At 28.9% G+C, this 26,824-nt stretch overlaps 2 protein-coding genes across 5 annotated transcripts in view; one reads left to right on the forward strand and one right to left on the reverse strand.

The window, feature by feature from the left end:
• Window positions 1-26,824, reverse strand: part of LOC142220253 (uncharacterized) — a 346,247-nt gene that overhangs the window by 25,134 nt on the left and 294,289 nt on the right. The window lies entirely within an intron of this gene.
• Window positions 4,761-13,683, forward strand: LOC142220241 (membrane-bound alkaline phosphatase-like). Its single transcript, XM_075289271.1, has 2 exons — window positions 4,761-6,053; window positions 13,112-13,683. Exons 1-2 carry the CDS (start codon window positions 4,806-4,808, stop codon window positions 13,448-13,450), a joined length of 1,587 nt encoding a protein of 528 aa, XP_075145386.1. The 5' UTR covers window positions 4,761-4,805; the 3' UTR covers window positions 13,451-13,683.

Here is a 26,824-nt window from a genome sequence, read left to right on the forward strand (position 1 = left end):
AGAAATAACGGTAGAAATCAAATAACGGTATTTTTAATCGCTGTAAAACAATGTGTATAAATGTGATCTATGTATTTTGTTGGTACTTCGAGCTATTTTGATGATCACAATCTGAAATGTTTGCTTTTTTTGAATGTAAATAAAATTAATGAACACCATTAATTGTTTAATTGTTAATGAATGTTACATAACAGACACTAAAAATTGTTTAATATGCATTATATACACCGTTTCTTACCGTTTCCTCGTAGTATTCAATATAACCCCCAACTATAAATTGTTAAAGTATTTATTTATGATGTTTGTAGAACAATCTTCTGTTAAACATTCCCAAGATAATGCCAATAATGAAAACAAAAAACAAAAGCAGCACAAGTAATAACTCGACACACAATCGCACATTTGCCACAAATCCATGAATGGAAGAATGCATTGCATTCACATTTTGTTTTCGTTCTTATCGATTTAAATGACAAATAGCCATAAAAATATGATCACAACAAACGACAGAAAGTGGTCCCACATGCAAGTGCAATAAACCGAACAACGTTTATCGTAAAATTAAGCAATGTACAGTGGTTTAACCGTACATAAAAACCATGAAGCGGACATAAATCTGGTTAATGGACTTAGCTTTTTTATCACCAATAAAAATGTGAAATGATCCACAGTCTGTCTGTTTTGCTCGAAGTGAATATTAAAAAAAAACAAATAAAATCCGAAGATAAATTTAGATTCAATTGTGGGAAAAAATTAAACGAAGGTACCATGTGTATACTTTTTTTAGGACTAGCTGGAAACATTGCACCCATGTTCCCCAGAATAGTATAGAGTAGAGGTCTGCATCGAATAACTTTTCACTATATGTATGCAATTCGCTGTCGAATTTAGTACATGCACTGTCTTTCTCTCAGAGCGCAAGTAGTGAAGTGAAGAGAACACTTGCTTGTCAAATATCACCAAGTACTTATCCGAAACAATATGTGTTCCGAAATAAATCAACAATAAAAATGTAAGTACTTGAGAAAAAGTACAACATGGATTCTCTTCACTTCACGTGGTACCACAAGTATTTATCAGTTATGTGCGAGGCAAAACTTTCCATTATTATTAATCATAGATATGTATGTATGTCACATATTTCACACGCTTACCTTAACGTTTGCCGTTCTTTATAACAAACCGAAAACATATATTATGGACAGTAATTGTCTTTTTTTTTTTTGTATTTCTGAAACTGCACGTGGTACATGGAGTACTCTATGAAGTTTTGTTCTCGCAACATACTCGACGTGATCACTCTGAGTACACTTCAATAAGAGCGAGAGAGGAATATGTGTTTGTTAATAGTGAAGACATCAGAGTAGCAACAAGAAGTTACTCATGGCTTTTGGTGTTCATCAAAATGTGCACCAGTTGTTTTGCGACTCTCTCAAATAGATGTACTCATGTAGCAAGTACACGTGTACTCTTCATTTACAAATGGAATTGTGCAGACCTCTAGTATAGAGTATAAAAATGGAGCGATAAAAATTTCTACAAAGCATTAAAATGTTCTAGGGTATTATATTTGATGCATGTCTAGCTGAAATTATGGCACTACATACTAATTTATTTATTTTTCATTTATTTATTATAATATATAATAAATAAATAAATAAATAAAATACACCACAAATTTGTTCGTTACATATTTGGTATCATATTAGAGAAAATCTTCTGTAGATATGGCGATTTTCTGTAATTATTTTTGTGAAGAAAATATACTTTTTTTACTTTTTATTGGCGTTATTGTGTTAGTTGGAGTTGCTATAGTTCTGTATGTAGAGTGTTTAACTTTTATTATGCTGGCCTAGAGAAAATAGCTTGAAGGCCATTGGGATAGCTAGAGAGTAAGCTAAAGCAATGGGAGTAACATGATTGTACTTTTTATAGGCAAACGATAGCAATTAATAGAGGTGGGGGGCAGTGTGATGGCTATTTTAGGGGCCCGTCTTAAAATTCAAATGCCACTAAAGTCATTCTTGCAAACTACAAAATTTCTTTTAACAAACGGAAAAAAATTAATTATGTCTAATAAATTTTCTTGAATTTGTCGAAAAATATTTACTTATTTTTTCATATCGGCGCGATGTCAACGTTTGTAATACTATTTAGTTAAAATTTTCTAAAAATAATCTAAATTTTCTAAAATTAAACAAAATTTTTCTTCGTTTTTTTTAATACTGATATGGCGAATCGCTTTATTATTTTAAATTGATTAAGATTTTATGAAAAAAATGCATTTTTTAACTATTGGCATTGTTGTGTTAGTTTTGGTAGTTATAGTTTAGTATGTTGTGTGTTTGCCTTTTGTTATGCTGGCATAGAGAAAATAGTTAGAGTTGCATTGGATGGACATTGACAGCAAGAGAGTGACCTAAAGCAATGGGTGTTACACGATTGTGGTTTTTATAGGCAAATGTTTGTAATGGAAGGGGTAGGTGGGGGAGTGTTGTGAGTGGTTGGATATTTTAGGATGATCTTTTTAGATTTAGTTATGCAAAATAAAGTTTATTTTCTTTAAGAAAATTTAGAGCAATAAATTAATTGGAAGGTGGCTGTAAATATAGGGATGTCATATACTGATATGTTTTCGATGCACTACAGATGTATCAAACTTGATGAGAAAGTTGATATTAAAAAAAAACTAAATCCGATATTTGTCCATCTCTTAAGGATTTTATTATAAAAAGACATTTGATATCTTTTTGTTGTTTTTTTTTTTTTTTTTTTTTAATGCTCTTATCAAGAAACCCCTTTTCTTTAATGTATAACGCCAATGATACATATAAAATGTCTCTAAATCTGAACCGATTTGAGACACGGGCAACACTGCAGTTCCGTATCATTTAGGAACTTCATACCATAATAAATGATTCACTTCATACCATCACTATTCACCAATTTTTTTCTGATTCAATCACGAAATTAATTGATCCAATTGATTTTTTAATCGAAATGTCTTCAATCACGAAAATGATAGTTTTAATGGAGTATAAAAAAAAATACTTGATTAAAAAATTAATTGAATTCATTAGCAAATTTCAATTAATTTTTTAATTGACACAATTAAATAATTGATATCGATTGCCAAACTCAATTAATTTTTTATTGAAAAAAGTAACTATTTTCGATTACTTTCTGCATTAACTTAGTGTTTTTAGTTTGATTAAAAAATGATTGTTTGAAATAAATTTTTAACAAAAAATGCTAAAAATGCCCATCACTTTTTCAACTGACTCAGTCTTCCGAGTTTGATTGAAATGTTAATTGTATCAATTAGTTTTTAATTAAAAATTTTAAAATTGTCAATCATTGACTTAATTAACTTACAGTTTCTATCTTGATTAAAAAGTTAATTGTGTCAATTATTTGAAAAAATTTTCAACTTCAATCATGTTTTTAATTGGAAATATTTTGGTGATATTTTTTTCTGTGTAATTTTTGGCAGTTTTCACTAGATTTTCCTCAGTTTTGTACCAGGTTGTTTAGTTTTTATTACTATTTTTTAATACTGATATGGCGAATCGCTTTAAATTTTCAAATTTATTACGTTTTTGTAGAAAATATTGATTTTTTTTAAATATTGGCTTTATTTTGTTAGTTTGAGTTGCTATAGTTTAGTATGTTGTGTGTGTGGCCTCTGTTACGCTGGCATGGGGACAACAGTTAGAAAGTCATTTGAAGGGCCTTTGACAACAAGAGAGTTACCTAAAGCAACGACGTTTTATAGATAAATGATTGTAATTCAGTGATGGGCAAAGAGACTACGTGGCGTTTTGCTCTTTCTCTTCAAAACGCTCTATACGCTCTCTTTGTGGAATTCATAGGGAGTATATGATAATATTATTAGTAATGAAAGGAATCTTTAAATAGAAAAAAATCCAAAAACTTTGCAATGCCTTCCTTCAAAAAGGTAATGGAATATATTAGAAAACTTAATATCGAAGTAAAAATCGTTGTTTGTAAATACTAAATTCCATTTGGAATTTGTCGTAGTACATACAGAGAGCGATCATATGGACTCGCACACAAACAAACATTTTTTCCCATCTGCCTATTCCTGTTGTAATTGAAGAAGTTGATGAGGGAGTGCGGTGACTGGTTGGATATTTTAGGTTGATATTTTTTTTTTCAAAATCTCTTTTTAGATTTAGTTTTGCAAAATAAAGTTTATTTTATTTAAGAAAATTTAGAGCAATAAATTAATTGGAGAGTGCGTGTAAAAATAGGGATGTCATTAGAGATGTATCATAATAAAAGAAACTAAATACACACACACAGTTTTTCTTTATTTTCAACGTATCCGTAAACAATTTTCTATTCATAAAATTCAGACAAAAATTCAAATTTATATCAATTATCGCAATATTAGTGGTCAATGGAGTGAAGGGCTCATTGGTCATACTAACACCTCCCAGCTGGTGTTTGAGCACATTATAAAATAAGTATTTGATAATAACATCAAACACATAACAAATTTTTTTTCAAGAACAATAATCCAAAAATATACATATTCCACATATTTAATCATAATTGATAGCTAAAAATATGATTTATTGACCCCCTCCCCATTAACAAAGAAAATCAACTACTATAATCTTATCATCCACTACAGTGTAGTTAATTAACAAATTAAAGCGATAGAGTAGTGGCATTCAATCAATTACACGATAATCTCTGATACCCATACTCTCCTGCCGCCACAGACCACAAAAACCAAAATCAGTTTAAATGCAGACATACACCAAAGCTGGTCGAGAATGAGGCTAACAGCCGGGATTTCAATTTTAATGGCTACTGCCATTGTGCTCAACCTTCAGGGTATAGAGGGAAAACCTTCATGTGCGGCATTGGATGATGAGGATTGCCGTGATAAGCTAATGCATCCAGATGATGAACAGATCGATCAATCTTCGCCCTTTGCTTTGCCCCGCGTTATAGAAGGTGAAAATTCCTCTGAATATTGGCTGAATCAAGGCAAAGATTTTGTTCACTCCAAGCTCCAGGCATCATTCAATACCAAGAGAGCCAAGAATGTCATCATGTTTTTGGGTGATGGCCTAGGCTTGGCCACTGTTGCTGCAGCTCGCAATTTAATTGGTGGCGAGGAGGCCAAATTGGCCTTTGAAAAATTCCCCCATGCAGGTTTGGCCAAAACCTATTCAGTGGATAAAATTGTTTCAGATTCTGCAAATACAGCCACCGCTTACCTGTGTGGCGTGAAGGCTATCTATGGCACAATAGGAGTAAATGGATGGGTAGAACGTGAGGATTGCCATACCATGCTGGATAAGAACACCCATGTCACCTCAATTGCCCAATGGGCTATTGATGCGGGAAAATCGGCCGGTGTCGTCACCAACACACGCATAACTCATGCCTCATCCAGTGGAGCTTATGCTCACATTGCCGAACGTGATTGGGAAGATGACAATGAAGTTATCCAAAGTTGTGGTCTAAACTCAGGTATTGAGGACATAGCTCAACAGCTCATTCATGGTGAAACCGGCAGCAAATTGAAAATAATGATGGGTGGTGGCAAAAAGCATTTCATTGATGCTCGGCTCTATGAGCATGGTCATCGTACCGATGGTCGTAATCTCATTGAGGAATTCCAATCACAAAGTCCTCGCAATGCATATGTGGAAACCAAAGAGCAGTTGGCCAATTTGGATTTCAAACAAATCGATCGTGTCTTGGGTATTTTCCATGATTCCCATTTGGAATTCCATATGCAAACAAATGAGACATCCACCCAACCTACATTGGAGGAAATGACAAAGCGAACAATTGAATTTTTAAGTCAGGATGACAATGGCTATTTTGTTTTCATTGAAGGTGGTCGCATTGATTCAGCCCATCATGATAATACGCCACGTATGGCCTTGGATGAAACAGTGGAATTTTCCAAAGCAATTCAATTGGCTCGCGATATGACGAGTGAGGATGATACTTTGATTGTGGTGACATCGGATCATTCGCATGCCTTTTCCTTTGGTGGTTATCCGGTAAGTGTGTGTGTGTGTGTGTGAGGGCGAGTGTGTTCATTTTAAGGCAAATGATAGAGATTAAAAGGAAATTTGAGATAAGTATATTCTCATTAAAATCGAGACATTTCTCTTTCTCTCTCTCTCAATTGAGAGTAAATACTGGCAATTATTTGTTCCCGCCAATACGTTGTGTTATTCTCCACAAAATATAATTGAATGTATGTGTACGAGTAAGAAAGAATTTTAGAATTAATAAAAAAAAATCCAACTCCTCTTTATAATAAAAATCGGCCAACATCGGATTTTTTGTTCTTAAATATCAACTTTCTCACAAGCTTGGACAGCAATTATACTCCTTTCGATTATTTTAAAACCTAAAATACCCTCTATTAATTACAATCATTTGCCTATAAAAAACACAATTAGTCTCATTGCTTTAGCTCACTCTCATGCTATCACAATGACTTTTAAACTATTTTCCCTAGGCAAGCATAAAAAAAGCCAAGCACACAATAACTAAACTATGACTACTCGAACTAATACAATAGCGGCATGAAATATAAAATTTTCTCCACCAACACTTAATCAATTTAAAATATTAAAGTAATTTGCCATATTGAGAGATACGGTATCAAAAAATAATAATAGTAATACAAACTAGCCTATCGGTACCAAAATTTGAAGAACATTTTACCAAAACCTACCAAATTTAAAAAAATCTTTAAATTTTATTTTGAAATTTTTGATCAAATTTTTGTGGTTAGTATGAAAAATTTTTTTTTCTCTATTTTAGAACTTTATTTCAATATTTGAAATATTATCTATTATGATCTTATTAGCGACAATTTTTTGGGTGTATCACTATTCCTTTATCGTTATATTCCTTGAATTGTAAGTGTGTCTGATTTTAAAAAATTTTGTCAAAATTTATTTCTATAAAAACAAAAATTTTATTTCTATTAAAAATTTTGTAAAATTTTTATTTCAATCGAAAATTTTGTCAAAATTTTATTTCTATAGAAAATTTTGTTAACATTTTATTTCTATAGAAAATTTTGTTAACATTTTATTTTTATCGAACATTTTGTCAAAATTTTATTTGTTCGTTTTGTTTGTTATTGTTGGTTTCTCATCCATCATCATTGTTGTTTTTGATTTCAGCTTAAAACTAAACCACAAGTGTAGCTTAAACAGCAGAGGAAAAGTATGCTTGTCAAATTTATTTGGGCAAAGCCCTATAAACTGCAAGCTGGTTGCATTCCATGCATTCATCCTCCACTTGCGGCAAAACTATCAACCAATTATCAGAATAAATTCAGGTAATTCTCTCAACCCAAAATGAACTACACGACCATCTTGCAGTCTATAGGGCTTTGCCCAAATAAATTTGACAAGCATACTTTTCCTATGTTGGTTAAGCTACACTTGTAGTTTAGTCAATGCATGGTTTTAAGCTGAGATCAAAAACAACAATAAAATTTTATTTCTATTAAAACAAAAATTTTATTTCTTTCGAAAATTTTGTCAAATTTTTATTTCAATCGAAAATTTTGTCAAACTTTTATTTCTATCGACATTTTTATTAACATTTTATTTTTATAGAAAATTTTGTAAAAATTTTATTTTTATTAACACTTTATTTTTATAGAAAATTTTGTGAAAACTTTATTTCTATATAAAATTTTGTCAAAATGTTATTTTTATTTTTTTATTATTTATTTATTATTTTTGAAATATTAACAAAATTTTATTTCTATAGAAAATGTTATCAAAATTTTATGCCAAGCCCAATATTTAACAAAATGTGAAACATTAAAGCAATTCACGATATTTTTATAGAAAACTTTTACTTCACTCGAAAATTTTGTCAAAATTTCACATCTATCGAAAATTTTGTTAACATTTTATTTCTATCGAAAATCTTGTCAAAATTTTATTTGTATAGTAAGTTTTGCTCAAATTTTATTTCAATAAAAAATTTTGTCACAATTTTATTCCTATAGAATATTTTGTCAAAATTTTATTTCTATAGAAAATTTTGTCAAAATTTTATTTCTATAGAACATTTATTTAAGATTTTATTTCTATAGAATATTTTAACAAAATTTTATTCCTATAGAAAATGGTGTCAAAATTTTGTCAATGTCATTATTTAACAATTTCCCACTAAAATTTAATCAATTGTGAAACATTAAAGCAATTCACATATATACTTTTCTATAGAAAATTTTGTCAAAATTATATTTATATAGCAACTTTTATCAAAATTTTATTTATATAGTAAATTTGGTTAAAATTTAATTTCTTTAGATAATTTTGGCAAAATTGTATTGCTATAGAAAATTTTGTCAACATTTTATAGCTATAGAAAATTTTGTCAAAATTTTATCTTATAGAAAAATTCTCAAAATTTTATTTCTATAAAAAATTTTGTCAAAATTTTATCAGAATTTTATTTCTATAGAAAATTTTCTCAAAATTTTATTTCTATAGAAAAATTTCTCAAAATTTTATTTCTATAGAAAATTTTCTCAAAACTTTATTTCTATAGAAAATTTTCTCAAAATTTTATTTCCATAGAAAATTTTCTCAAAATTTTATTCTTCTGGAAAATGTTGTCAAAATTTTTTTTCTATATAAAATTTTGTCAAAATTTTATTTCTATAGAAAATTTAGTTAAAATTGTATTTCTATAGAAAATTTTGTCAAAATTTTATTTCCATAGAAAATTTTGTGAAAATTTTATTTCTATGGAAAATTTTGTCAAAACTTTATACCAATAGAAAATTTGTCAAAAAGTTATCTTATAGAAAAATTCTCAAAATTTTATTTCTATAGAAAATTTTGTCAAAATTTTATCAGAATTTTGCTTCTATAGAAAATTTTATTTTTATACAAAATTTTCTCACAATTTTATTTCTATAGAAAATTTTGTCAAAATTTTATTTCTATATAAAATTTTTTCAAAATTTTAGTTCTATAAAAAACTTTTGTAAAAATTTTATTCTATAAAAAATTTTGTCAAAATTTTATTTCTATAAAAAATTTTGTCAACATATCATTTCTACAGAAGATTTTGTCAAAAGTTTACCACTAAAGAAAATTTTGTCAAATTTTTATTCCTATAGAAAATTTATTATAGAAATACCATATATGATGGTATGAAGCTCCTAGATGGTATAGAATTTCAGGGATATCCGTGTCTCAAATCGGTTAAGATTTAGAGATATTTCATATGTATCACACGTGTTATGCACAAAAGCATTTAGCAAATGTGTTTCAACTCAAAATTCAAATTTGTGTTTCACACAATCATAAGAAATAGATCAATAGCAATTGGATGAATATAGCAGTGGATTTGATGCATTTATTTAAAAACAAATCCTCAAAATCTCCATGGGGTAAACGTGGGATATAAATATGTATGTATAACCTTAAAATTAATAAGGAATAAGAGTTTGAAAATACAATTCATATTTATGTTTATAATAAAATCTTAAAAAAGTAGACAAACATCGTTTTTAATGTTTTTTTTTATCAGCTTTCGTGCCCTACATCTTTATGACATAGGTAACATATCCATATATGACATCCCTATTTTAACAGTCATATACCTAAACTATCCAACCACTCACCACACTACCACACCTTCTCAAGAAATTACAACCGTTTGCATATAACAAAAACATAATCGTATTACTCGCATTGCTATGGGGCATTCTCTTGCTATCAATGCTATTCCTATGATTTTCAAACTATTTTCTCCATGCTAGCATAACAAAACCCAAACATACAAGATACCAAACTATTGCTACTCAAACTACTAACAATGCCAATATTAAACAAGTAAGTAAAGTCTAAAGTCGGGCGGAGCCGACTATATTATACCCTTCACCACAATGTAGAAAAACATTTGTGTTACCATCTCAACTACTTAAAATTTGCTGGGAGCTATATAAAGGTTTGCATTTCCAGACACAAATACTTTTAATGCAAACAATTTGTTGTACTTCTAAAAAAACTCCAGAATTAAAATTTAAATCGGTTAACGCCCTGGGATGAAACACAATGTTAGTAAAAACAAGTAAGTAAAGTCTAAATTCGGGCGGGGCCGACTATATTATACCCTTCACCCCTATGTAGGCCAAAATTTGTGTTACCATTTCAATTACTTCACATTTGCTGGAAGCTATATAAAGGAGACAATTTTTTTACTTCTACAAAATCTCTAGAATTAAAATTTAAATCGGCTAACGCTATCCAGTTAATTGGAGGAAACTTCCATTGAAAATGGGTCTAAAATGTTTAACAGTCTACCATAACATATTTCTCCAACTCTGGTGTACGTATATATGGGAGCTATATATAGTCTGAACCGATTTTGACTAAATTTGACATGTATAGTTAGAATAATAATTCTGCTATCTATGCGAAATTTCACGTAAATGGGAGTATAACTTTGGCCCCCTGGTCATATGAGTGCAAATCGGACGGAAGATATATATGGGAGCCATATATAAATCTGAACCGATTTCAACCAAATTTGGCACAATTACCGATACTACTAAACGTACTCCTTGTGCGAAATTTGAAGCAAATCACGGCAAAACCCTGGATTTTGAGGCCATATAAGTTCAAATCAGACTAAAGATATATATGGGAGCTATATCTAAATCTGCATCGATTTTGACCATATTTGGCACATACAATAGTATCGTTACAAGTACCGCTTGTGCAAAATTTGAAGTAAGACAAGGCAAAACTCTGGCTTTTGAAACCATATAAGTCCAAATCGGGCGAAAGATATATATGTGAGCTATATCTAAATCTGAACCGCTTTTAACAAAATTTGACATGCTTAACAATACTATTGAACGTACCCCTTGTGCACAATTTGAGGCAAATCACGGCAAAACTCTGGCTTTTGTGGTCATATAAGTTCAAATCGGACGAAAGATATATATGGGAGCTATATCTAAATTTGAACCGATTTCAATCAAATTTACCAAGCATTGGTAGAATGTCAATTCTACCCTCTGTGCAAAATTTCACGAAGATCGGTAGTAAACTTTGGCCTCTGTGGTCATATGAGTCTAAATCGGACGAAAGATATATATGGGAGCTATATCTAAATCTGAACCGATTTGGCTGATATTTTGCAAGATTTTCGAGATTCATAAAATATTTGTTTGTACGGTATTTCAAGAAAATCGGTTGATAAACACGCTAACTATGACCAAATCGGGGATAAATATATATGGCAGCTATATCTAAATCTGAACCGATTTTTTCCAAAACCAATAGCGATTGTCTCTGTCCCAAGAAACGGCCCTATGCCAAATTTGAGGACGATCGGACTTAAATTGCGAGCTGTACTTTGTGCACAAAATTACATATACAGACAGACGGACGGACAGACAGACAGACAGACGGACATCGCTAAATCGACTCAGAATTTAATTCTAAGCCGATCGGTATACTAAAAGATGGGTCTATGACCACTATTTCTTTGCGTTACATACAAATGCACAAACTTATTATACCCTGTACCACAGTAGTGGTGAAGGGTATAAATATGGGAAATATGAAGCGAGAGAAATTTTAATGCAATTGTACAAAAGAGATTTATGTTTTTCAGGCGATACATATGTATTCGAGATATAGGACAATTAGAGTAATATTTACAATTTTTGCTACTCAGCAGTGGCGATTTTACAAGGATATTGGTTAGATCTCGCCAAGATATGTGGTCAAGTGTGGGTTGTGATATATTATTTGGTCTAGTCGGGCGACTTGGAGCCTTATTTAAAACTCATCCGTTCTGTGGAAATTTTGGCATTTCAGTGTATAGGATATGCCTAAGCTATGGGGAAATCATCACAGAATTTTGTGTAAAGTGTGAGAATTTTGGCCATATTTGTATTCTCTGTGGAAACTATCCAGTAAATTGGAGGAAAATCCCATTGTAAAATATGAAACGGTCTACCATATTTCCCCAACTCTGGTGTACGTATATACGGGAGCTATATACAATCTGAACCGATTTTGACTAAATTTGACATGCATAGTTAGAATAATAATTCTGCTATCTATGCGAAATTTCACGTAAATGGGAGTATAACTTTGGCCCCCCTGGTCATATGAGTGCAAATCGGACGGGAGATATATATGGGAGCCATATCTAAATCTGAACCGATTTCAACCAAATTTGCCACAATTACCTATAATACTAAACGTACTCCTTGTGCGAAATTTGAAGCAAATCACGGCAAAACCCTGGATTTTGAGGCCATATAAGTTCAAATCGGACGAAAGATATATATGGGAGCTATATCTAAATTTGAACCGATTTCAATCAAATTTACCAAGCATTGGTAGAATGTCAATTCTACCCTCTATGCAAAAGAAGATCGGTAGTAAACTTTGGCCTCTGTGGTCATATGAGTCTAAATCGGACGAAAGATATATATGGGAGCTATATCTAAATCTGAACCGAATTGGCTGATATTTTGCAAGATTTTCGAGATTCATAAAATATTTTGATGTACGGTATTTCAAGAAAATCGGTGATAAACACGTGGTCATACCACATCGGCGATAAATATATATGGCAGCTATATCTAAATCTGAACCGATTTTTTCCAAAACCAATAGCGATTGTCTCTGTCCCAAGAAACGGCCCTATGCCAAATTTGAGGACGATCGGACTTAAACTGCGACCTGTACTTTGTGCACAAAATTACATATACAGACAGACGGACGGACGGACAGACAGACGGACATCGCTAAATCGACTCAGAATTTAATTCTAAGCCGATCGGTATACTAAAAGATGGGTATATGACCACTATTTCTTGGCGTTACATACAAATGCACAAACTTATTATACCCTGTACCACAGTAGTGGTGAAGGGTATAAAAATGCAAATTTTCCACTAAAACTTAATTACTTTGGGTAATTTAGAGCGATTCATTATATCTATAGAAAATTCCATCTCATTTAATAATAAACATAGACAAAATAACATATATATTATAAACCATATATTCCCCCCAAAAATTCTTTCCAATTTCAGTATCGTGGTAATGATATATTTGCTCGTTCTCCAACTGTCCCAGATGATGGAAAACCTATGATGGTTTTGAGTTATTCCAATGGACCAGGTCATGAGAAATTCTATAATGCTGAGACAAGCGAAAGACATGATCCCACACTATTGATGACCGGAGCCCCCGATGATTTATTCCCAGCCACATTTCCAAGAGATTCAGAAACTCATGGTGGTGAAGATGTTCCGGTATATGCTTCAGGACCTTGGTCACATTTATTCACAGGAGTATATGAACAAAATGCTATTCCTCATATGATGGCTTATGCTTTGTGTGTGGGCAATGGTCTGAAGGCTTGCGATTAGGAAAAGGATATGAAATATTAAAAATAAGTAATATTTACTAAAAATTAATGAAAACAATTTATTTAATAAAGAGGTTTTGTAAAAAAATAAAAACAGGAAAAAGTTAAAATTTCCAGAAAATTATCCAGATGACTAAACCTGCCAACATCTTTATGAAAAGACTTCAAATGTAATTTTTATATTAATAATTATATCCATATTTTATACAAAATATAATGAGCGATCAAAAGGTATATGGCCATAGCAAAACAATTTTTTGACAATTTATATGGCATGACAACTCCATGACAAAATTCATAAGTTGGAATCCCAAAATACTTTTTTAGAATTAAAATAAATTTTAAGCTTGAGATTGAATGACAAATTCTTTTATATTTGATACAAAACAATTTATTTATTTTTATACCCTCCACCATAGGATGGGGGTATATTAACTTTGTCATTCCGTTTGTAACACATCGAAATATTGCTCTAAGACCCCATAAAGTATATATATTCTGGGTCGTGGTGAAATTCTGAGTCGATCTAAGCATGTCCGTCCGTCCGTCCGTCCGTCCGTCTGTCCGGTTGTCCGTCCGTCTGTGGAAATCACGCTAACTTCCGAACGAAACTAGCTATCGACTTGAAACTTGGCACAAGTAGTTGTTATTGCTGTAGGTCGGATGGTATTGAAAATGGGCCATATCGGCCCACGTTTACGTATAGCCCCCATATAAACCGATCCCCAAATTTGGCTTGCGGAGCCTTCCGGAGCAGCAAAATTCATCCGATGTCTTTAACAACCATGCAAAAATTGGTCCATATCGGTCCATAATTATATATAGCCCCCATATAAACCGATTTCCAGATTTGACCTCCGGAGCCTCTTGGAGGGGCAAAATTCATCCGATCCGGTTGAAATTTGGTACCTGATGTTAGTATACGGTCTCTAACAACCATGCAAAAATTGGTCCATATCGGTCCATAAATATATATAGCTCCCATATAAACCGATCCCCAGATTTGACCTCCGGAGCCTCTTGGAGGAGCAAACTTCATCCTACCCAACTGAAATTTGGTACGTGGTGTTAGTATATGGTCTCTAACAACCATGCAAAAACTGGTCCATATCGGTCCATAATTATATATAGCTCCCATATAAACCGATCCCCAGATTTGACCTCCGGAGCCTCTTGGAGGGGCAAAATTCATCCGATCCGTTTGAAATTGGGTACCTGATGTTAGTATACGGTCTCTAACAAGCATGCAAAAATTGGTCCATATCGGTCCATAATTATATATAGCTCCCATATAAACCGATCCCCAGATTTGAACTCTGGAGCCTCTTGGATGAGCAAAATTCATCCGCAAAATTCATAGTATATGGTCTCTAACAACCATGCAAAAATTGGTCCATATCGGTCCATACTTATATATAGATAGCTCCCATATAAACCGATCCCCAGATTTGACCTCCGGAGCCTCTTGGAGGAGCAAAAGTCATCCGATGCGGTTGAAATGTGGTACATTTCGTTAGTATATGGCCTCTAACAGCCATGTAAAAATTGTCAAATTTTATTACTATAGAAAGTTTTGTCAAAATTTCATTTCTATAGAAAGTTTTGTAAAAAGTTTATTTCTATAGCAATGTTTGTCAACATTTTATTACCATAGAAAATTTTGTCAAAATTTTATTTCTATAGAAAAGTTTGTAAAAAATTTATTTCTGTAGAAAATTTTGTCAACATTTTATTTCTATAGACAATTTTGTCAACATTTTATTTCTATAGAACATTTTGTCAACATTTTATTTCTATAGAAAATTTTGTCAACATTTTATTTCTATAGAAAATTTTGTCAAAATTTTATTTCTATAGAAAATTTTGTCAAACTGAATTATATACGTACTTAATCGGCCTTTTTTTTGTTTAATATATACCCCTTATGGACTAACTTACAATTTAGAAGACAGTGTTAAAAAGTTTTACGATACCTTGCCATCGGCAAGTGTTATCGCAACCCAAGTAATTCGATTGTGGATGACAGCCTTTAGTAGAAGTTCCTACGCAATCCATGGTGGAGGGTACATAAGATTCGGCCTGGCCGAACTTACGGCCGTATATACTTGTTTTTTTTTTACTATATCTTTTTTATTGGGTATTTAAGCTCTTTCTTTACTTCCCTGCAATGTTAAAAACCAATGTGTCATGTTTTACAAATAAATTATACTTAATCTCATGGTATAATGAAGATAACTCCCTTTGTATATATGATTTACACAACTTTATTGATATTCTTAAAATGTTGTGTGCCTTTACAATAAACCATGGCAGTTTAAATGCAAAAATCATTGGTTATAATGTTTCGAAATCACGATAGAATAAAACTACCTAATAGGATTATAACTGCAGCCATATGTATTTGTGTGTGTGTGTGTGCGTAAACGTCCATAATTAAACTTAACGATTACAAAATGTTCCATCCACTGTTTCACTATGTAAACAAAATGGAGTTCATAACATACAATTAAAGTATAGCCACATGTAATGTTAACACAATCAGATATCTAAAATATAAAGAGAGAGAGAGCGAAAGACAGAGACTATGCAAAATTTGTTGACATGTGGTTCAGAGCAGTGATGTCAATTTAGCTATTTCATACCTAGTGCTATTTGTTTTTGATGACGAGTTTCTAGAAATCATGTACAATTGCTATTAAGTAAAAATCTACACATTTTTGATTTAAATTTTGATATATTTAAAATATCGATTACTAGTCTTTATATATCAATTCTAATAACAAGTTTGAAAATAAGCAAAATTTCCATAAATGTACATAGTTAATGCAAAATGTCCACCATAGAAACGCATCGAAATATAGATCGCAGACCCTATAACATATATAGATAGGTACATATATATTCAGGGTCGTGGTAAAATTCCGAATCCAACTAGCCTAGTCCGTCCGTTCGTCGACTGAAACCATACTAATTTTCAAAGGAAACAAGATAACCTCTTGAAAATTTGCACAAGAAGTGGTTATTGACATAGAACTGATGGCATTGCATACGGGCCATATCGTATCATATAAACCGTTCTCCGGTTCTTGAGTCACACGTTTTTTTTCATTCGAATCGGTTAAAATTTGGCATGTGGTGTCAGTACCACGGTTGCCACACGAACCAAAATTTGCAGAAAATTCTACCAACCAAACAAAAAAAAAAACTCCTATAGAAAATTTTGTCAAAATTCTATTTCTATAGAAAATTTTTTCACAATTTTATTTCTATTGAAAATCTTGTCAATATTTTAGTTCTAAAAAAAAAATGTTGACCAAAATTTTCTATAGAAATAAAATTTTCACAAAATTTTATTTCTATAGAGAATTTTGTCACAATTTAATTTCCATAGAAAATTACGTCAAAATTTTATTTCGTTATTGTTGTTTTTTTTTTTTTTTGATCTCAGCTTAAAGCCATGCATTGACTAAACTACAAGTGTAGCTTAACCAACAGAGGAAAAGTATGCTTGTCAAATTTATTTGGGCAAAGCCCTATAGACTGCAAGATGGTTGGATGTACAGCTGTTTCGGAATTACCACATTCCTCATCAGCATCCTCTACTTGCAGCAAAACTATCAACCAATTATCAGAATTAATTCGGGTAATTCACTCAACCCAACGTGAACTACACTTGAACCTCCCGAAAAAGGGTTTGATAGTCGGCTACTGCCTAAACAAATTTGCCAGCATATCTCTTTTCCTTTGCCAAACTCAAATCATCGATTTGTATGTATTTGGCTGGGTTTGTTTTTGAGCGTGCTTCCTCTATCTTCATTCGTTTTGTTTGTTATTGTTGGCTTCTCTTCAATCGTTATTGTTGTTTTTTTTTTGATCTCAGCTTAAAGCCATGCATTGACTAAACTACAAGTGTAGCTTAACCAACAGAGGAAAAGTATGCTTGTCAAATTTATTTGGGCAAAGCCCTATAGACTGCAAGATGGTTGGATGTACAGCTGTTTCGGAATTACCACATTCCTCATCAGCATCCTCTACTTGCAGCAAAACTATCAACCAATTATCAGAATAAATTCGGGTAATTCACTCAACCCAACGTGAACTACACTTTTCGGGAGGTTCAAGTGTAGTTCACGTTGGGTTGAGTGAATTACCCGAATTTATTCTGATAATTGGTTGATAGTTTTGCTGCAAGTAGAGGATGCTGATGAGGAATGTGGTAATTCCGAAACAGCTGTACATCCAACCATCTTGCAGTCTATAGGGCTTTGCCCAAATAAATTTGACAAGCATACTTTTCCTCTGTTGGTTAAGCTACACTTGTAGTTTAGTCAATTGCATGGCTTTAAGCTGAGATCAAAAAAAAAAAAAACAACAATAACGATTGAAGAGAAGCCAACAATAACAAACAAAACAAAAATTTTATTTCTATAGAAAATATTATCAAAAATTTATTTCTATAGAAAATTTTTTCAAAATTTAATTTCTATAGAAAATTTTGTCAAAATTTTATTTCTAATGAAAATTTTCTCAAAATTTTATTTCTTTAGAAATTTTGTCTAAATTTTATTTCTATAGAAATATTTGTCACTATTTTATTTCTATAGAAAATTTCTTCAACATTTTATTTCTAGTTATAAACTTTGTCAAAATTTTATTTCTATAGAAAATATTATCAAAAATGTATTTATTTTTTCAAAATTTAATTTCTATAGAAAATTTTCTCAAAATTTTTTTCTTTAGAAAATTTTGTCTAAATTTCATTTCTATAGAAAATTTTGTAAAAAATTTATTTCTATAGAAAATTTTATAAAGAATTTATTTCTATAGAAAGTTTTGTCAAAATTTTATTTCCATACAAAAGTTTGTAAAAATTCTATTTATACAGAAAAATTTCTCAAAATTTTATTTTGTCAAAATTTCATTTCTACAGCAAACTTTGTAAAAATTTTATTTTTATAGAAAATTTTGTCTACATTTTATTTGTATAGAAAATTTTGTCAAAAATTATTTCTATAGAAAATTTTATCAAGAATTTATTTCTATAGATAGTTTTGTCAGAATTTTATATCTATAGAAAATGTAATCAAGAATTTATTTCTATAGATAGTTTTGTCAAAATTTTATTTCTATACAAAAGATTGTCAAAATTGTCAAATTTCTATTAGAAATTTTGTCAAAATTTCATTTCTACAGAAAACTTTGTAAAAATTTTATTTCTATAGAAAATTTTGTCTAAATTTTGCTAGTATAGAAAATTTTGTCAAAATTTTATTTCTAATGAAAATTTTCTCAAAATTTTATTTCTTTAGGAAATTTTGTCTAAATTTTATTTCTATAGAAAATTATGTCAAAAATTTATTTCTATAGAAAATTTCTTCAACATTTTATTTCTACTAATAAATTTTGTCAAAATTTTATTTCTATAGAAAATATTATCAAAAATGTATTTTATAGAAAATTTTTTTAAAATTTAATTTCTATAGAAAATTTTCTCAAAATTTTATTTCTTTAGAAAATTTTGTCTAAATTTTATTTCTATAGAAAATTTTGTCAAAAATTTATTTCTATAGAAAATTTTATCGAGAATTTATTTCTATAGAAAGTTTTCTCAAAATTTTATTTCTTTAGAAAATTTTGTCTTAAATTTATTTCTAATTTTATCAAGAATTTATTTCTATAGAAAGTTTTGTCCAAATTCTGTTTCTACAGAAATATTCTTCAAAATTTAATTTCTATAGAAAATTTCTTCAACATTTTATTCGTAGTGATAAATTTTGTCAAAATTTTATTTCTATAGAAAATATTATAAAAATGTATTTCTATAGAAATTTTTTTCAAATTTTAATTTGTATAGAAAATTTTCTCAAAATGTTATTACTTTAGAAAATTTTGTCTAAATTTTATTTCTTTAGAAAATTTTGTCACAAATTTATTTCTATAGAAAGTTTTGTCAAAATTTCATTTCAACAGAAAATTTTGTAAAAATTTTATTTCTATAGAAAATTTCCTCAAAATTTTATTTCATTAGAAAATTTTATCTAAATTTCATTTCTATAGAAAATTTTCTCAAAAATTTATTTCTATAGAAAATTTTATCAAGAATATATTTCTATAGAAAGTTTTGTCAAAAATTTTTTTCTATACAAAAGTTTGTCAAAATTCTATTTCTACAGAAAACTTTGTAAAAAATTTATTTCTATAGAAAATAAAAAATAAATTTTATTTGTATAGAAAATTTTGTGAAAAATTTATTTCTATAGAAAATTTTATCAAGAATTTATTTCTATAGAAAGTTTTGTCAAAATTCCATTTCAACAGAAAAATTCCTCAAAATTTTATTTCTATAGAAAAATTTCTCAAAATTTCATTTCTACGGAAAATTTTGTAAAAATTTTATTTCTATAGAAAATTTTCTCAAAATTTTATTTCATTAGAAAATTTTATCTAAATGTCATTTCTATAGAAAATTTTGTCAAAAATTTATTTCTATAGAAAATTGTATCAAGAATTTATTTCTATAGAAAGTTTTGTCAAAATTTTTTTTCTATACAAAAGTTTGTCAAAATTCTATTTCTACAGAAAACTTTGTAAAAAATTTATTTCTATAGAAAATTTTGTCTAAATTTTATTTGTATAGAAAATTCTGTGAAAAATTTATTTCTATAGAAAATTTTATCAAGAATTTATTTCTATAGAAAGTTTTGTCAAAATTCCATTTCTACAGAAAAATTCCTCAAAATTTTATTTCTATAGAAAAATTTCTCAAAATTTCATTTCTACGGAAAATTTTGTAAAAATTTTATTTCTATAGAAAATTTTCTCAAAATGTTATTTCTTTAGAAAATTTTGTAAAAAATTTATTTCTATAAAAATTTTTATCAAGAATTTATTTCTATAGAAAGTTTTGCTACAATTTTATTTTTAGAGAAAAGTTTGTCAAAATTCTATTTCTACAGAAAAATGTGTCAAAATTTTATTTCTACAGAAAATTTTGTCACAATTTCATTTCTACAGAAAATTTTGTCAAAATTTTATTCCTTTAGAAAATTTTGTCAAAATTGTATATCTATAGAAAACCAATTATCAGAATAAATTCGGGTAATTCACTCAACCCAACGTGAACTACACTTTTCGGGAGGTTCAAGTGTAGTTCACGTTGGGTTGAGTGAATTACCCGAATTTATTCTGATAATTGGTTGATAGTTTTGCTGCAAGTAGAGGATGCTGATGAGGAATGTGGTAATTCCGAAACAGCTGTACATCCAACCATCTTGCAGTCTATAGGGCTTTGCCCAAATAAATTTGACAAGCATACTTTTCCTCTGTTGGTTAAGCTACACTTGTAGTTTAGTCAATTGCATGGCTTTAAGCTGAGATCAAAAAAAAAAAAAACAACAATAACGATTGAAGAGAAGCCAACAATAACAAACAAAACAAAAATTTTATTTCTATAGAAAATATTATCAAAAATTTATTTCTATAGAAAATTTTTTCAAAATTTAATTTCTATAGAAAATTTTGTCAAAATTTTATTTCTAATGAAAATTTTCTCAAAATTTTATTTCTTTAGAAATTTTGTCTAAATTTTATTTCTATAGAAATATTTGTCACTATTTTATTTCTATAGAAAATTTCTTCAACATTTTATTTCTAGTTATAAACTTTGTCAAAATTTTATTTCTATAGAAAATATTATCAAAAATGTATTTATTTTTTCAAAATTTAATTTCTATAGAAAATTTTCTCAAAATTTTTTTCTTTAGAAAATTTTGTCTAAATTTCATTTCTATAGAAAATTTTGTAAAAAATTTATTTCTATAGAAAATTTTATAAAGAATTTATTTCTATAGAAAGTTTTGTCAAAATTTTATTTCCATACAAAAGTTTGTAAAAATTCTATTTATACAGAAAAATTTCTCAAAATTTTATTTTGTCAAAATTTCATTTCTACAGCAAACTTTGTAAAAATTTTATTTTTATAGAAAATTTTGTCTACATTTTATTTGTATAGAAAATTTTGTCAAAAATTATTTCTATAGAAAATTTTATCAAGAATTTATTTCTATAGATAGTTTTGTCAGAATTTTATATCTATAGAAAATGTAATCAAGAATTTATTTCTATAGATAGTTTTGTCAAAATTTTATTTCTATACAAAAGATTGTCAAAATTGTCAAATTTCTATTAGAAATTTTGTCAAAATTTCATTTCTACAGAAAACTTTGTAAAAATTTTATTTCTATAGAAAATTTTGTCTAAATTTTGCTAGTATAGAAAATTTTGTCAAAATTTTATTTCTAATGAAAATTTTCTCAAAATTTTATTTCTTTAGGAAATTTTGTCTAAATTTTATTTCTATAGAAAATTATGTCAAAAATTTATTTCTATAGAAAATTTCTTCAACATTTTATTTCTACTAATAAATTTTGTCAAAATTTTATTTCTATAGAAAATATTATCAAAAATGTATTTTATAGAAAATTTTTTTAAAATTTAATTTCTATAGAAAATTTTCTCAAAATTTTATTTCTTTAGAAAATTTTGTCTAAATTTTATTTCTATAGAAAATTTTGTCAAAAATTTATTTCTATAGAAAATTTTATCGAGAATTTATTTCTATAGAAAGTTTTCTCAAAATTTTATTTCTTTAGAAAATTTTGTCTTAAATTTATTTCTAATTTTATCAAGAATTTATTTCTATAGAAAGTTTTGTCCAAATTCTGTTTCTACAGAAATATTCTTCAAAATTTAATTTCTATAGAAAATTTCTTCAACATTTTATTCGTAGTGATAAATTTTGTCAAAATTTTATTTCTATAGAAAATATTATAAAAATGTATTTCTATAGAAATTTTTTTCAAATTTTAATTTGTATAGAAAATTTTCTCAAAATGTTATTACTTTAGAAAATTTTGTCTAAATTTTATTTCTTTAGAAAATTTTGTCACAAATTTATTTCTATAGAAAGTTTTGTCAAAATTTCATTTCAACAGAAAATTTTGTAAAAATTTTATTTCTATAGAAAATTTCCTCAAAATTTTATTTCATTAGAAAATTTTATCTAAATTTCATTTCTATAGAAAATTTTCTCAAAAATTTATTTCTATAGAAAATTTTATCAAGAATATATTTCTATAGAAAGTTTTGTCAAAAATTTTTTTCTATACAAAAGTTTGTCAAAATTCTATTTCTACAGAAAACTTTGTAAAAAATTTATTTCTATAGAAAATAAAAAATAAATTTTATTTGTATAGAAAATTTTGTGAAAAATTTATTTCTATAGAAAATTTTATCAAGAATTTATTTCTATAGAAAGTTTTGTCAAAATTCCATTTCAACAGAAAAATTCCTCAAAATTTTATTTCTATAGAAAAATTTCTCAAAATTTCATTTCTACGGAAAATTTTGTAAAAATTTTATTTCTATAGAAAATTTTCTCAAAATTTTATTTCATTAGAAAATTTTATCTAAATGTCATTTCTATAGAAAATTTTGTCAAAAATTTATTTCTATAGAAAATTGTATCAAGAATTTATTTCTATAGAAAGTTTTGTCAAAATTTTTTTTCTATACAAAAGTTTGTCAAAATTCTATTTCTACAGAAAACTTTGTAAAAAATTTATTTCTATAGAAAATTTTGTCTAAATTTTATTTGTATAGAAAATTCTGTGAAAAATTTATTTCTATAGAAAATTTTATCAAGAATTTATTTCTATAGAAAGTTTTGTCAAAATTCCATTTCTACAGAAAAATTCCTCAAAATTTTATTTCTATAGAAAAATTTCTCAAAATTTCATTTCTACGGAAAATTTTGTAAAAATTTTATTTCTATAGAAAATTTTCTCAAAATGTTATTTCTTTAGAAAATTTTGTAAAAAATTTATTTCTATAAAAATTTTTATCAAGAATTTATTTCTATAGAAAGTTTTGCTACAATTTTATTTTTAGAGAAAAGTTTGTCAAAATTCTATTTCTACAGAAAAATGTGTCAAAATTTTATTTCTACAGAAAATTTTGTCACAATTTCATTTCTACAGAAAATTTTGTCAAAATTTTATTCCTTTAGAAAATTTTGTCAAAATTGTATATCTATAGAAAAGTTTGTCACAATTTTATTTCTATAGAACATTTTGTCAAAATTTTATTTCTATTCAAAATTTTATTTCTATAGAAAATTTTGTCAAAATTTTATTTCTATGGAAAATTTTCTAAAAATTGTCTGACTTCTAATTTTAAGTCATCTCATATGAAATTGTTATCATAATGTGATTATTTCAAAATGCAGGACATTTTAAAATTTTGGAGTAAAAAATTCGATTGGTCGACTTTGGCAAACATTAAAAGTATATTAGTGGCTTCAATTATATTTTGAAAAACTAAAAGGTCGAATTTAAAGTTATCATAAATAGACTTTGATTGTATATCATTAGTATACCAACACTGTATAAAAAAACTGCAATACGTGCCTAAAAATGTCGAAACTAATGATTCTTATATCAATACTATTAATCTAGGTTTTCCTGAATTAGATTATATATATTAGACTCTAATCAGTAATAATTCGAAAATTAAATAAATATCATGTGGCTATCTTTTTGGACATTTTTACATAATTTAGTTATTTTGTAGCAAAAATATTATTATTATATAATAGTCTTATTTTTTATTTTTTTTTTTTTTACAAAATTTAGTTATTTATTGGCAAAAAAACATTGTATTATATAATATTTTTATTATGTGAACTAGCTATGTTTGCTTATCATTAGTTGGCAACACTGGTTAAGAGCCACCGTGTTTAACGGTTGTATTCAACACTCCATCACTTATCACACACACAATATTTTGATGTTTATCTAAATATATGCGTGTCATTGGCTATTTACATCATTAAACATTCTTACTATTGCCACAGAGATTTTTACACGATATAAAACTATTTATTGCATTAAACAAAACTTTCGGTCATTGGCATGAATTTAATGTAAGCAACTGCTCCATATTTAATTTAAATGAATGAATTGGGGTATAACAAATCTTGATGGTGATGACGATGACTATAATGTTTGGCTGAAAACGTCCAACATGTAATCTGAAATGTGTTTAAGCGACTCTTTGTTTAACGGTTATATTCTACAGCCCATTATTTATAGAACTTGAATAATGAACGATTACAAAATATCACATTCATTGTCCAGTATGTAATCAAAATGTAGATCATCACATTACATATGTTATATGTAATGTTAACACCGTCTGGTATCTAAAATATGAAGAGGGAGAGTATGGAAAATGTCCAACGTGTAACCTGTAATGTAATCAGTATGTAATCAAAATACAGATCAGTATGAAATCAAAATGCAGATCATCACATTACATATGTCATATGTAATGTTAACACCGTCAAGTATCTAAAATATGAAGAGGGAGAGTATGGAAAATGTCCAACGTGTAACCTGTAATGTGTTCAAGTTACTCTTTGTTTAACGGTTGTATTCAACAGCTCATCGCTTATAGCACCCACATACAATCGTTGTATGTTTATCTAAATATAGGTATGCGTGTCATTGGCTATTTACATCATTAAACATTTTCACTGTTAATACATGATATGAGGCTATTTATTGCATTACAAAACTTTCTATTATTTTTATGAATGTAATCACAATGCTGATCATCACATTATAAAAAACAGATGTAATGTTAACACAGTCAGATATCTAAATTATAAAGAGAGAGAGGGTGGCAGAGATTGTATGAAAATGTCCAGCGTGTAACCTGAAATGTGTTTAAGCGACTCTCTTTACGTAGGAATAACATTTTGATAAATCTTCTAATATATAAAAACAAGTCGGAATTTCCTTCCTAACGCTTTAACTCCAGAACGCACGAACCGATTTCGACGGTTTCACATTCGTTCGAAAGGTCTCGAGCTCCGTAAGGTTTATAGCAAAGAAAATTTAAGAAAAGTTTCAACGGAAAAGCGGGAAAATCTTTTTTATATACAGCGCCATCTTTGATGCAACTCCCGCACGCAGTAACCGATTTCGACGGTTTTACATTCGTTGGAAAGGTCTCGGGCTCCGTAAGGTTTATAACAAAGAAAAGTTTCAACGGAAGAGCGGGAAAATCTTTTTTACTATAGCGCATATTAAAAAAATTTATAATTGTAAGCCATCGAAGTTGCTTTTGTTATAAAATAATTTTATTTTCTCACATGAAAAATGTTCGGAGAACGTAGAGGGTAATCATGTGGTGAAAATAGGGTACCTCATTTTTTGATATCTGATGGGGGAGGGGGACATCCCCTTGCCCGACTTTTTCAAAATTGGGCAAAAGTTTTCCGATTTGGATTAAATTTCCATGGAAGGTTAGGTGTGCTGTCTAGACAAAGACCCGCTACTTTATTTTTCGCTATTTGGTCGCGGAGGTGGACCAACCCTTTATAATATTTTTGTTTTAAGTACAGTAAAAAATAAAACAAAAATTCTCTGATTTACTTCATATTTACAGAGAGCACGCCGCGAGGTTATGAATTTATTATGGGGTACGAGATTTTTTTAATATTTGTATGGGAAGGGGAAGCTCCCCCTTGCTCGATATTTTGAAAATTGGAACAAAATTATCCGATTTGCTTGAAATTTTCAGGGAAGGTTAAAGGGGGCGTCTAGATAAAGATCCACTTCTTTATTTTTTGATATTTGGTCGCGGAGGTGGACAAAAATTCTCTGATTTACTTGAGATTTACATAGAACACATCGTGAAGTTATTAATTTATTATGAAGTACCTGATTTTTATATTTGGTCGTGAAGGGGGACCTCCCCCTTCTCTGAGTTTTTGATAATTGGAAAAAATGTATCCGAATTGCTTGAAATTTTCAGGGAAGGTTGAAGGGGGCGTCTAGGCAAAGAAAAGCTACTTTATTTTTCGATATTTGGTCCAGGAGGGGGGGGGGCGTCCTCCCCCTTGCTCGATGTTTTGAAAATTGGAACAAAATTATCCGATTTGCTTGAAATTTTCAAGGAAGGTTCAAGGGGGCGTCTAGACAAAGATCCGCTTCTTTATTTTTTGATGTTTGGTCGCGGAGGTGGACAAAAATTATCTTATTTACTTGAGATTTACAGGGAGCACACCGTGAAGTTATTAATTTATTATGAAGTACCTAATTTTTTAATATTTGGCGGGAAGGGGGACCTCCCCCTTCTCTGAGTTTTTGATAATTGGAAAAAATGTATCCGAATTGCTTGAAATTTTCAGGGAAGGTTGAAGGGGGCGTCTAGGCAAAGAAAAGCTACTTTACTTTTCGATATTTGGTCCAGGAGGGGGGGCGTCCCCCCTTTGTACTTTGTTAAAGTACAGTGAAGAAACTAAAATTTG

Source organism: Haematobia irritans, chromosome 1 (genome assembly GCF_050003625.1).
Source record: "Haematobia irritans isolate KBUSLIRL chromosome 1, ASM5000362v1, whole genome shotgun sequence".
In the NCBI taxonomy this organism is placed as follows: Eukaryota; Metazoa; Arthropoda; class Insecta; order Diptera; family Muscidae; genus Haematobia; species Haematobia irritans.